Source organism: Mizuhopecten yessoensis, unplaced genomic scaffold, assembly GCF_002113885.1.
Source record: "Mizuhopecten yessoensis strain PY_sf001 unplaced genomic scaffold, ASM211388v2 scaffold10651, whole genome shotgun sequence".
Classification (NCBI taxonomy): Eukaryota; Metazoa; Mollusca; class Bivalvia; order Pectinida; family Pectinidae; genus Mizuhopecten; species Mizuhopecten yessoensis.
The window spans coordinates 524,738-538,974 of record NW_018408653.1 but is presented as its reverse complement, the minus strand read 5'-3'; the positions used below and the strand labels follow the sequence as shown (position 1 = coordinate 538,974).

At 41.1% G+C, this 14,237-nt stretch overlaps 2 protein-coding genes across 2 annotated transcripts in view; both read left to right on the top strand.

Annotated features, from left to right (window-relative positions):
- The first annotated feature begins 10,616 nt into the window (after window positions 1–10,616).
- On the top strand, window positions 10,617–11,480 carry LOC110461724 (extensin-like). The gene has a single exon (XM_021515349.1). The coding sequence runs from the start codon at window positions 10,617–10,619 to the stop codon at window positions 11,478–11,480; it is 864 nt and encodes a 287-aa protein (XP_021371024.1).
- A 1,449-nt stretch (window positions 11,481–12,929) lies between these two features.
- The window catches only part of LOC110461718, a 21,870-nt gene continuing 20,562 nt past the window's right edge, over window positions 12,930–14,237 (top strand). Inside the window, exon 1 of the mRNA XM_021515344.1 lies at window positions 12,930–13,102. Coding sequence (XP_021371019.1) covers window positions 12,967–13,102 — 136 coding nt within the window. The 5' untranslated portion in view covers window positions 12,930–12,966. The remainder of the gene's footprint in view (window positions 13,103–14,237) is intronic.

The window sequence follows — 14,237 nt, the reverse complement described above, 5'->3', positions numbered from 1 at the left end:
ATCGTGCTGTTGAGACATAATGTATAGCTTAAAACTTAAAAGCCCTATACCTCACTGATTATCCGTAAATATGCACAAATCACACCGGTTGGCAAAATTAGCATGAGTTGAATGTGCATAAGGAATTTGGTTGAAACATCTTAATAATATCTACAGCAACACGTACTAATTGTAATGGGGGACCATTACAGATGTCCCCCAAACTGCCCCCATAGTCGCAAAGATGCATCAGAAAAGGATCGCATTGCCATAGTACACCTACAATGTACATAATAAATTTCTAAATTTCGACCAATCAGAAGCATTTGTGTAGTTGCTATGACAACGGAACGTATGCGATTGAATTTGCAGTCCCCTATTACCCCTATATACCAATTTTCATCGAAATCAAACAATATTTCAATTGCGACCAATCAGAAGCCTCCGTGTGGTTACTATGGTAACGAAACTTATGCGGTTTTATTCGAAGTTCTCTATATACCAATTTTCATCAAAATCAAACAATATCTTAATTTCCATCAGTCAGAAGCCTTTATGTGGTTGTTATGGCAACGAAACGTATGCGGTTGAATTAGCAGTCCCCTAATATCCCTATATACAAATTTCCTTCAAAATCTAACAATGTCTAATTTTCGACCAATCAGAAGCCTCCGTGTGGTAGCTATGGCAACGAAACCGATGCGGTTGAATTCGCAGTTCCCTTATATCCCTATATACCAATTTTCATCCAAATCGAACCAAGTTTGAAGAAAATCGGTTAACATTTGTTGTAGTTTTTTCATTATTCAAGGGGCCATAACTCCGCCAAATGGGGTCCTCTGAAAGTGGCCATCGAACTTGGCCGAGTCCTTAAGGCATTTGTTGTAGTTATTGCATGGAAACGAAGCGTGACAGACGGACAGACGGACGGAAGGACGGACAAACCCATATTAATATCCCCCGTTTCGGTGAAAGCGGGGGATAATAATAAACAGCAACAAATACATTATATGTTTGGAAAATGTTCTTTCTAAAACGTATTTACACCACAAATATACAATTATATATTAAATAGCATGATCGTTTACTCGTGTATTTCAAGGTTAACACAGGAAATAGTTGTATGTAAATTCGGTAAGTATTTTTCATGGACAACGCATGTCTAAATGAAGTTAGACGGATTAAATTGCAGTTATCTGTACTCTAAATCATATGCGGTAATATTATTCTTTAAAACAAAATTAGCTTGACAAACGTTTCAAGACATGCTTGCTCATGCAAGTGCGTAATCTTCATATTATCTTTACATCTCGCATGCAAAGGCGCGTTCTATCTGAAATTTGATATATCACAGCTTTGTATTCTGTCTTCCTTTTAAATTGTTCTAGATTTTTTATGGTGTTGGCGACATCCCTTTTCCAGTATTTAAATTAGAGTACAAAATTAACAGTAACATGTAATCCCTGAACACGGTTTTATTACAAAACAATCCATTTTCGGACGTACCTGATTCTAGTACCCTGTACCCTGTACCCCGTACCCCGTACCCCGTACCCTGTACCCCGTAAGCTGTATTTTTTACAGCACAATACATTCGATACGATATGTATCTTGATACACATATCTGACTTTAAAGTTAGTTTCAATTTCTTTTTCTTTTTAGCTGTTGTACGTTTTAGTATCACTGCACAGTGGATAACATCGTTTCTGGTGTTTAAAAAAAGAATCGATAAACTCACAAATCGAATTTATTTGAACTTTGATTGATAATACCCGAAATGAAATTGTATTTCATTATGCAAGCAAACTCATTGTTTTGCTACCATACACAACAAAGTCTTGCGAAGCTGAACGATTTAATGAATTGTTTCGTTCTACGCTGTACCCTGTACCCCGTACACCGTACCCCGTACCCCGTACCCTGTACCCTTTACCCCGTACCCTGTACCCTGTACCCCGTACCCCGTACCCCGTACCCCGAACCCTGTACCCTGTACCCTGTACCCTGTACCCCGTACCCTGTACCCCGTACCCCGTACCCCGTACCCTGTACCCCGTACCCCGTACCCTGTACCCTGTATTTTACAGCACAATACATTTGATACGATATGTATCTTGATACACATATCTGACTTTAAAGTTAGTTTCACAAGACATGTAGCTTTACGATGTAAATAGTAAATACAGTTCAAATATTTTTTTTGCTACAATACACAAAACAGTCTTGCGAAGCTGAACGATTTAATGAATTGTTTCAGTCTACCCTTAAGCCTGTACCCCATACCCTGTACCCCGTACCCTGTACCCTGTACCCTGTACCCTGTACCCCTGTACCATGTACCCTGTACCCCGTACCCTGGACCCCTTAAACTGTATTTTCACAGCACAATACATTCGATACGATATGTATCTTGATACACATATCTGACTTTAAGAGTAAACAGTATATGTTTTCTGGATTTTATACAGATGTCATAGCTTTACGATGTAAATGGTTAATACTGTTCAAGTATATCTTTGTTCGAACTGTTTTACGTATTTTGTATCACTGCAGAGTTGATAAAATCGTTTCGGACGTATTTAAAAAGAATAGGTGAAGAATTTATTGAAGAATTGATGGATGCAGACAAACAAACTTCAGTCAAACATGCTTGAGCGGTCACCTGAAATAAGCAGCCACCTTATGTGGTCAGTCTGGTCCGCCCTATATAAAAAAAATATACAATGAACCTGAAATAAGCAGCCACCTGTCTAATGCGGCCAGCGGTCACAAAAATCCGGCCCGAGACGTTATCTCCACATGTATTCAGCGGTCATTTTGTCCAGAAATTGACATCAAGAAGATCACAATATATTAACAAGAACACATCTCAATAGAGCAAAGCTAATTACGATGTGTAATTAAAAATCAAAAACCATAGGTAAGGTTTGACACGTGGAATTGACAAGTTGTTTACACAGCGATTTTCAGCTTGCAAATTAGGACAGGTCCTACCGACCAATAAACAATGTTTTACAAAAAACTTGCCGCTATATGCATGCGGAAAACAGATCTGCTTCCGGTCTGATATTACAGTCCTGTCCTTTGAAGATTACAAAGGAGAGACGCCCGACTTCAAAGCCTGTCAATTTTTACCGTTACGTGACCGCGAGATTATTTTGATGTACATCAATGTAAATACACCAGTAAAATACTATATAACAAAAGAATTACTCAGGGGGACAGATCATAAAGCTTCCCAGTTTAAACCTGTAGGTAGATATGTTAGAAGTGAAATAGCTTGAAACAGAGACACATTCACAGCGAATTTGTTATGACCTTTTAAATACTAAAATATTTATATTTCGGTTGCATATATGTAATGATTACGAATGACATTGAATTTTACTAACTGAAAAAGGAACAATTTCTAACTCAGATATTAAAGTGCATACTATACGATAAAATTAAAGATACACTTTTGAATTTTGTTAATCAGTAATTTTTAAACCAGGTGACACTCTCCATATCATCCCTATCTTCTGTATTCATGCAGCATGTTTCAAATGCTCTAATATGTAGCGGTTCATATATAAACCATACCTTATCGTATCACACAGCCCATACACAATAAATCGTGTATATGTCATACCTTACACGTGTCACCCAGTCCATACACCATCCATCCATGTATATGTCATACCGTACACGTGACACACAGACCATACACCAAATTACCATGTCACACAGACCATACACCAAATTACCATGTCACACAGACCATACACCAAATTACCGCGTCACGCAGTCCATACACCATAAATCCATGTATATGTCATACCTTGCACGTGTCACACAGTCCATAGACCATACATACATGTATATGTCATACCTTGCACGTGTCACACAGTCCATAGACCATACATACATGTATATGTCATTCCTTACATGTGTACCACAGTCCATACTCCATACATACATGTATATGTCATCCCTTACATGTGTACCACAGACCATACAACATAAATACATGTATATGTCATCCCTTACACGTGTCACACAGACATACACCATACATACATGCATATGTCATACCTTACATGTGGACCACAGACCATACACCATTCATACATGTATATGTCATACATTACACGTGTCACACAGCCCATACACCATAAATCGTGTATATGTCAGACCTTACACGTGTCACACAAACCATACCCCATACATACATGTATATGTCATCCCTTACATGTGTACCACAGTCCATACTCCATACATACATGTATATGTCATCCCTTACATGTGTACCACAGTCCATACTCCATACATACATGTATATGTCATCCCTTACACGTGTCACACAGCCCATACACCATACATACATATATATGTCATACCTTACACGGGTCACACAGTCCATACACCACCCACACATGTATATGTCATACCTTCCACGTGTCACACAGTCCATAGACCATACATACATGTATATGTCATTCCTTACACGTGTCACAAAGACTATACAACATCAATACATGTATATGTCATACATTACACGTGTCACACAGCCCATACACCATAAATCGTGTATATGTCAGACCTTACACGTGTCACACAGACATACACCATACATACATGTATATGTCATACCTTACATGCGTACCACCGACCATACACCATACATACATGCATATGTCATACCTTACATGTGTACCACAGACCATACACCATACATACATGTATATGTCATACCTTACACGTGTCACATAGACCATTCACCATAAATACATGTATTGTTTAAACCACAATCCTTATAAGCAGAGCTTCTTTGTTTAAACCACAATCCTTATAAGCAGAGCTTCTTTGTTTAAACCACAATCCTTATAACCAGAGTTGTTTTTGTTTAAACCACAATTCTTATAACCAGAGTTTGTTAGATTAAACCACAATCCTTATAACCAGAGTTTGTTTGGTTAAACAATAATCCATATAATCAGAGTTTGTTTGTTTAAACCACAATCCTTATAACCAGAGTTTGTTTGATTAAACCACAATCATTATTACCAGAGTTTGTTTGATTCAACCACAATTCTTATTAACTTATTACTGACAAACTTACATAAAGACCTATTGCGAACGCCTTTTGTGCGGCGTCGTCCGTCGTCCGTAAACTATTTACATGTTCGACTTCTTCTCCAAAACCCCTGAACCAATTTCAATGAAATTTTGAAGAAACCTTCCATGGTCAAAGTTCAACAAAAGAAGTGGCCGATTTGGTCCCCAACGCCCAGGGGCCTGAGGGGCAGGGCCAAAAAGGGTCAAATTGACGTAAATTTCAAAAATCTTCTTCCCAAGACCCATATATGGTAGAATCAAATACTCTTCTTGGACGGAAGGATCTTAAGGTGCTTAACCAAAATTGTAAATTTCATGACCCTTGGATCTCACGTTTACCCCTGGGGAGGGGGTAAACTTTACTATAGTTTATATAGGAAAATCACATGTTGGACTCACATTTGTTTAATTGCCATTGGAGGTAATTCAATTTAGGTTAGCATTATCAGTATCGGGTAGCAGTTTGATGGTATGCACATAGGAGCCCTGACTGATCCCCGGGGCTGATGGGTGGGCCAAAAAGGGTCGAATTGACTGAAATTTCAAAAATCTTCTTCTCAAGACTTAGATATGGTAGAATCAAATACTCTTCATAGATGGAAGGGTCCTAAGGTGCTTTACCACAATTGTGAATTTCATGACCCTGGGGTCTCACGTTTACCCCTGGGGAGGTGGTAAACTTTACTATAGTTTATATAGGGAAATCAGATTTTGGACCAATATTTGTTTAATTTCCATTGGAAGTAATTCAATTTGGGTAGCATTATCAGTATTGGATAGCAGTTTGATGGTATACATATATGAGCCCTGACTGACCCCCCNATTGTACCTCTATTAAGTAGAACTCTCTATTAAGAAAACACCTCTATTTATCAGACATCTCTATCAAGCAGACATTTCTTTAAGCAGACATTTCTATTAAGCAGACACCTCTATTAAGCAGAACTCTATATTAACAGACGTCTTTATTAAGCAGACACATAAGATAAGCAGCTACCCCTATAAAGTAGAAATCTCTATTTAGGATACACCCCTATTAGGCTGACATCTCTATCAAGCAGACATCTATTTTAAGCAGTTATCTCTATAAATCAGACACTTCTATAAAGCAGACACCTCTATTAAGCAGATTCCTCTATTAAACAGATACATATATTAAGCAGACACCTCTATTAAACAGAAATCATTAATTAGCAAACATTTCTATTAAGCAGACACCTCTAATAAGAAAATACATTGTACCTCTATTAAGTAGAACTCTCTGATAAGAAAACACCTCTATTTATCAGACATCTCTATCAAGAAGACATTTATTTCAAGCAGACACCTCTATTAAGCAGACACCTCTATTAAGTAGACACCTCTATTAAGCAGACACCTCAATTAAGCAGATACATCTTATAAGCAGTTACCTCTAATAGCAGACATTTCTTTTAAGCAGACATTTCTATTAAGCAGACACATATATTAAGCAGACACCTCTATTAAGCAGACACTTCTATTAAGCAGATATCTATATTAACAGACGTCTCTATTAAGCAGATACATATAATAAGCTGTTACCTCTATTAAGTAGAAATCTCTATTAAGGAGATATCTCTGTTAGACTGACATCTCTATTAAGTAGACACCTCTATTAAGCAGACACCTCTATTAAGTAGACACCTCTATTCAGTAGACACCTCTATGAAGCAAACACCTCTGAAAAGCAGCCAACTATATAAGCAACACACATGTGTTAAGCAGACTCATGTATTTATCAGACACCTCTATTAAGCAGACACCTCTATTAAGCAGACACCTCAATTAAGCAGTTACCTCTATTAAGTAGAAATCTCTATCAAGGAGAAATCTCTATTAAGCAGACATTTATATCAAGCAGACACCTCTATAAAGCGGACACCTCTATTAAGAGGATACCTTTATTTATCAGACATCTCATTTAAGCAGACACCTCTATTTAGCAGGCCATTCTCTTAAGCAGACACCTCTATTAAACAGACCTCATTATTAAGCAGACTTCTCTAATTAGCAGACAGTTTTATTAAGCAGACATCTCTAATGAGCAGACACCTCCATTTAGCTGTTACCTCTTTTAGCGCAGGTGCATGTCTTAAGCAGCCAACTATATAAGCAAACACCTGTGTTAAACAGACACCTTTATTTAGCAGACAACTCTATTAAGCAGACCTCTCTATTAAGCCGACACCTCTTTTAACACTTCTAGTAAACCCTAATTGTAAACAGGTGTATCACTGGTCCTCAGCAAGCAGAATCCGAGTATAAATCAACGTACTGTTTTCTCGGTGATATATTATTTTCATCAGGATTAAGATTATTTGAATAGTATTCTTGGTATGTTAGATTTATTTTTTCAAGCTTAAGGATTTTTGAATTTTGTTTACGCAGTCAATTTTAACAAACAAACACTAGACGTCATAGTAGCTATTGTGTATATAGCTTTCAGGTATTTTAAAAACTTACTGAGCTCATGATTTTTTAATTATTTTAATAAACATGCTAGTTTCTCACGGGTCCCAGATTACCTCACCTGAACACACAAAATGAAAATTCAAAGCATTAACAATTTTTATATAGAACGTACAAGCAAATGTTGACAATATATGGATATTTTCCTTTCAAAAAACTGCAAACGCAGTGAAAAATAAAATCGCCCACCATCATACCTGTGCGTCGTCTGTAGAAAGAAAAAAAGAAAAAACATAATACATGTAGTTCACATTTCCTGTCACGCGATACAACATATCAACCTTTATTAAAAAATATTGTCAGTTTAGACATATTTAAAAGACGACATGAAAAAAGTTTAAAATGTTTTGGTTGTGACAGTAGCATAGTATGGATTCAATAAGAATTTTTGAATTTATTGGACTTGTAGTGAGTCACGGGAACAGACCTGAGTTGAAATTTCAGGATTGGGTGTGAAATTATGCTCGGGATTTGTTTTGGCAGATTTATAATAATATATTTCATTATTGTTGTGTTTTTAAAAAAGGAAAACCATCAATACACGTTTAGCATTTAGAGCAAACACAACAACTGGTTTAAATATGATTGGAAGGAATACTATGTACCATTTGGTATTTCAGTCAGGTACATGTACATGTAGCCATCTAAATTCGGCATCACATCTGCGCTATCGCAAGGAGTCAAATACACCTGCATATTCCGTCTTTTCGTATTGCAGAGTTATCTGCACTTGTGAGCAGGTATTGATTGTTACGTCATTAGTTTGTGTGAGAAAATTACGTCGTTTTCTCAAAAAATGATGACGTTACTCTCACAAACAAATGACGTAACAATCATTACCTGCTATCAAGAGCAGATAACTCTGCAATACGAAAAGGTGGAGTAGTGCCTCTAGCATACATCCACACATGGGGGCACTTACTTTGTGTTAATAGAACGTCAATAGAAAAAATAAAAAAATCCCGTATCTCATATTCTGTCTTTGCGTATTGCAGAGTTATCTTCTCTTGGGAGCAGGTATTGATTGTTACGTCACTTGTTTGTGAGAGTAACGTCATCATTTTTTGAGAAAACGACGTGATTTTCTCACACAAACCAATGACGTAACAATCAATACCTGCTCCCAAGAGAAGATAACTCTGCAATACGCAAAGACGGAATNGTTTAACTAAATGGCCAGTTTGCTGCCCGGAAAACTCGGCGATTACAATTTGTCTGAACACTGTCTGACCTCTGAAATCGTTCAGTTAACTTGTATACTGACTTTGGATAACGCTTAAAACATTTATTCACATAAATCACTGATGTTGCCCATCATAAAGTATGCATATTCGACAAATGTGTGATATAATATGGTATAAAATATATTTCCCGATATTTTCTCACAAAAAAATGAGCTTTATTTTCATTAATTAAACTATTGCAATTGCCAGCGGAACACGGGAGATTGCTCCTAAGGCCTTCTATTATTTCAAAATTTCCTGGGGGAGGCCCCCCAGACGCCCACCAATGGGAGGGGGAAGTACCCCTCCCCCCCTCTCGCGCTTCGCGCTCGGATGCTGCCTGCGGCAACACATTGTCGTGGGAAGACCCCCTCCCATTCCCTCCCCTCTCGCGCTAACATTCTGCCTACATACCATATTTAACCCAGCTACGCCCCTGACGCTGAAACAACCGTTCGGTTTGTAGGCGTGTTCTTTTTGAACACGACTTGGTGACGCCGTAACGATTTTGATTGTGTACAGTTATCTGTATTCGAAATCATCTGCGGTAACATTGTTCTTTAGAACGAAATTTGATCGACATGTTTGCTCATTCAAGTGTGTACTCTTCAGATTATCTTTGCATCTCACCAGTAAAAGCGTGTTCTACCTCTGAAAGTTGATACTTTTAAAACTTTTTGTTATGGTGTTGACGACATCTCTTTGTCAGTAATTACAAAATAGTACAAAACAACACTAACATGTTATCCTTGAACAATGTTTTTATTACAAAACTATCCGATTTCGGCCGCATCTGTAGATAATTTTTAGGTCTAAACTAGGGAAACATGAGGCTCCCAAAAGGGTTGAGTGAATGTCCGACTATTCGATTATTGATTCTGGTAACCGGTTCGTGGTCTTCCGACCGAGTATAACTGGTTAACCGGCTAACCTTTGACAACCCTAATAGAAACATATCTCCAACATATTCAAAACATTCGACGCAATATCTATTTTAAAAGACAATGCAAATATACGAATACGGTAGTAAAGAAGTGGTATGACAATAATTGCTAGTTTTGGATTGATTAAGCACGAATTCAGCCATATTTCCTCCGCTTCCTCCTATACCATACTAAAAAGTCGTGTTTCCTCGAACCCTCCGACACCACCAGACACCACGGTTATGTTACTTCACCCCCTCCGACACCACTGAGTCCCCATGGTCATGTAACTTCACCCCTCCGACTTCAGACCCTGCTGTAATGTTACCCCACCCCTAACACCAGACCCCGTGGTCATGCTACTCTACCCCTCACACACAAGACCCCGCGGTCATGCTACTCTACCCCTCACACACCAGACCCCGCGGTATTCTACTCTACCACTCACACACCAGACCCCGCTGTTTTGTTACCCCACCCCTAACACCAGACCCCGCGGTCATGCTACTCTTCCCCTCACACACCAGACTCCGCGGTCATGCTACTCCACCCCTCACACACAAGACCCCGCGGTCATGCTACTCAACCCCTGACACACAAGACCCCGCGGTCATGCTACTCCACACCTGACACACAAGACCCCGCGGTCATGCAACTCTACCCCTGACACACCAGACCCCGCGGTATTCTACTCTACCCCTCACACACCAGCCCCCGCTGTTTTGTTACCCCACCCCTAACACCCGACCCCGCGGGCATGCTACTCTACCCCTCACACACCCGACCCCGCTGTTATGTTACTCCACCCCTCACACAAGACCCCGCGGTCATACTACTCTATCCCTCACACACCAGTCCCCGCGGTCATGCTACTCCACCCCTCACACACCAGCCCCCGTGGTCATGCTACTCCACACCTCACACACCAAACCCCCCGGTCATGCTACTCCACCCCTGACACACCAGACCCCGCGGTATTCTACTCTACCACTCACACACCAGATCCCGCTGTTTTGTTACCCCACCCCTACCACCAGACCCCGCGGTCATGCTACTCCCCCCCCGCTGTTATTACACCAGACTCCGCGGTCATGCTCCTCTCCCCCTCACACACCAGACTCCGCGGTCATTCTACTCTACCCCTCACACACCAGCCCCCGCGGTCATGCTACTCTACCCCTCCCACACAAGACCCCGCGGGCATGCTACTCTCCCCCTCAAACACCAGACCCCGCGGTCATGCTACTCTATCCCTCACACACCAGACCCCGCGGTCATTCTACTCTACCCCTCACACACCAGCCCCCGCTGTTTTGTTACCCCACCCCTAACACCAGCCCCCGCGGTCATGCTACTCTACCCCCCAAACACCAGACCCCGCGGTCATGCTACTCTATCCCTCACACACCAGACCCCGCGGTCATTCTACTCTACCCCTCACACACCAGACTCCGCGATCATGCTACTCTACCCCTCACACACCAGACTCCGCGGTCATTCTACTCCACCCCTAACACCAGACCCCGTGGTCATGCTACTCTATCCCTCACACACCAGACCCTGCTGTTATGTTACTCCACCCCTAACACAAGACCCCGCGGTCATGCTACTCTACCCCTCAAACACCAGACCCCGCGGTCATGCTACTCTACCCCTCACACACCAGACTACGCGGTCATGCTACTCTACTCCTCACACACCAGACCCCGCGGTAATGCTACTCTACCACTCACACCAGACCCCGCTGTTATATTACTCCACCCCTGACACACCAGACCCCGCGGTATTCTACTCTACCACTCACACACCAGACCCTGCGGTCATGCTACTCTACCCCTCACACACCAGACCCCGCGGTAATGCTACTCTACCACTCACACCAGACCCCGCTGTTATATTACTCCACCCCTGACACACCAGACCCCAGGGTAATTAACGACACCAGACGATATAGTCATGTTACGTCGTCCCCTCCGACACCAAACCCCACTGTCATGTTACTTCACAACCTCCGACACTAGACCAAACGGTCATGTAACGTCACCCCTTCTGACACCAGAACACACGGTCATGTTGCTTTAGGCTCTCCGACGCCAAACCCCACGGTCATGTTACTTCACGTCCACCGACACCAGACCTCACTGCAATATTTCTTCACTCCCTTTGACACAAGAACTCACTATCATGTTGCTTCACCCCTTCCAATACCTGACAACACGTTCATGTAACTTCGTCCCCTCCGACACCAGACCCGACGGTCATGTTACTTCACAATCTCCGACACACGGCAACACTGTTATCTTACTTCCCCCCCCCCTCCTACACCAGACACTTCGATCATGTTACTGCACTCCCTCCGACACTAGACCCCACGGTAGTGTTACTTAACCCCCTCCGACACACGGCAACACTGTCATGTTACTTCACCCCGTCCGAGAGAGACCTCACCGCCATGTTACTTCACCCCTTCCGACGCCAGACCTCACTGTCATGTTACTTCACTCCATCCGACACCAGGCCCACACTAATGTTACTTTCCTCCCTCCGACCCCAGACAACACTGTCATGTTACTTCACAACCTCCGACACCAGACCCCACGGTAATGTTACTTCACTCCCTAGGACACCAGACCCCAAGGTAGTGTTACTTCCCCCCTCCGACACCAGACCCCACGGTAGTGTTACTTCACCCCCTCCGACACACAGCAACACTGTCATGTTACTCCACAACCTCCGACACCAGACACTTCGATCATGTTACTTCCCTCCCTCCGACACTAGACCCCACGGAAGTGTTACTTCACCCCCTCCGACACCAGACCCCACGGTAGTGTTACTTCACCCCTCCGACACACGGTAACACTGTCATGTTACTTCCCTCCCTCCGACACCAGACACTTCGATCATGTTACTTCACTCCCTCCGACACCAGACCCCAGGTTCATGTTACTTCACCCCCTCCGACACACGGCAACACTGTCATGTTACTTCAACCACTCCGACCGACGCCAGACCACACTGTCATGTTACTTCCCTCCCTCCGACACCAGACACTTCGATCATGTTACTTCACTCCCTACATACCTTTAGTGTTTATCAAATTCTATAGAGTACGAAACTAAAAGATAAAATCTAAATTAACATTGAAAATTATAGGATAACAAAGCTACCTATGGAAAATCTGTTTGTGTGAGAGGGGTATATAAAGGACCTGCGCGCCAAGCACCATATCACACCGATCTCTCCTGTAAACATGAAGACCTGCCTCATCCTCCTCGGCCTTGTAGCAGCCTTTGTGGCTGTTGACTGCGGCGTAATTGCTGAAACTAAACGGCAACAGCAGGTGTCTGAAGTCAACATGATTGATAGCATGGTTTACATAACTGGACGTAAGTATTATTCTCCCTCCCCCAACTCCCGCACAAATCACTAAAGCATTGATGAAAAATGAAACTTTTTACAAAATATTTAAGATATTTCAGCTATTTATTTCAGTGATATATATAGTATACTATTTTAAATAAGATGCTTTCAATATAGATCAGATTATTTCTTCTAAATCACATACTGCATCAATCACTTGAATCACTGAAACGATTTTCTGTAATCTAGACAAAATGGGATGTTTTCTGTCACAAGACATAAACTAAGATGAGTTTCTGTAATCTAGAAATAAAGGGGTGTTTTCTGTCACAAGACATACACTAAGATGGGTTTCTGTAATCTAGACATTATGGGATGTTATCTGTTACAAGACATAAACTAAGATGAGTTTCTGTAATCTAGACATAAAGGGGTGTTTTCTGTCACAAGACATAACCTAAGATGAGTTTCTGTAATCTAGACATAAAGAGGTGTTTTCTGTCACAAGACATACCCTAAGATGAGTTTCTGTAATCTTGACATAAAGGGGTGTTTTCTGTCACAAGACATAACCTAAGACGAGTTTCTGTAATCTAGACATAAAGGGGTGTTTTCTGTCACAAGACATACCCTAAGATGAGGTTCTGTGATCTAGACATAATGGGATGTTTTCTGTCACAAGACATAAACTAATATGAGTTTCTGCAATCTAGACATAAAGGGGTGTTTTTTCTGTCACAAGACATAACCTAAGACGAGTTTCTATAATCTAGACAATCTAGTTACTGTGATCTAGAAAAATTGTGGTGTTTTCTATGACAAGATATACACTAAGATTGGTTTCTTGGATCTAGACACATAGTTTGTTTCTGTTACAAGTTATACGCTAAGCTGGGTTTCTGTGATCTAGGCACATTGTGGTGTTTTCTGTAACAAGACATATACTTAGATGGATGTCTATAATAAGACATACACTAAGATGAGTTTCTGTAATCTAGACGTATTGGGGTATTTTCTGTAGCAAGACATACACAAAGATGGGTTTCTCTGATCTAGATATAATGGGATGTTTCCTGTCAGAAGACATACACTAATATGAGTTTCTGTAATCTAGACATAAAGGTATGTTTTCTGTCAGAAGACATACACTAAGATGAGTTT

Bases quoted from the DNA above. Each gene is read 5' to 3' on its own strand.
- LOC110461724 (XM_021515349.1), top strand. From the start codon at position 10,617: ATGCTACTCCACACCTCACACACCAAACCCCCCGGTCATGCTACTCCA.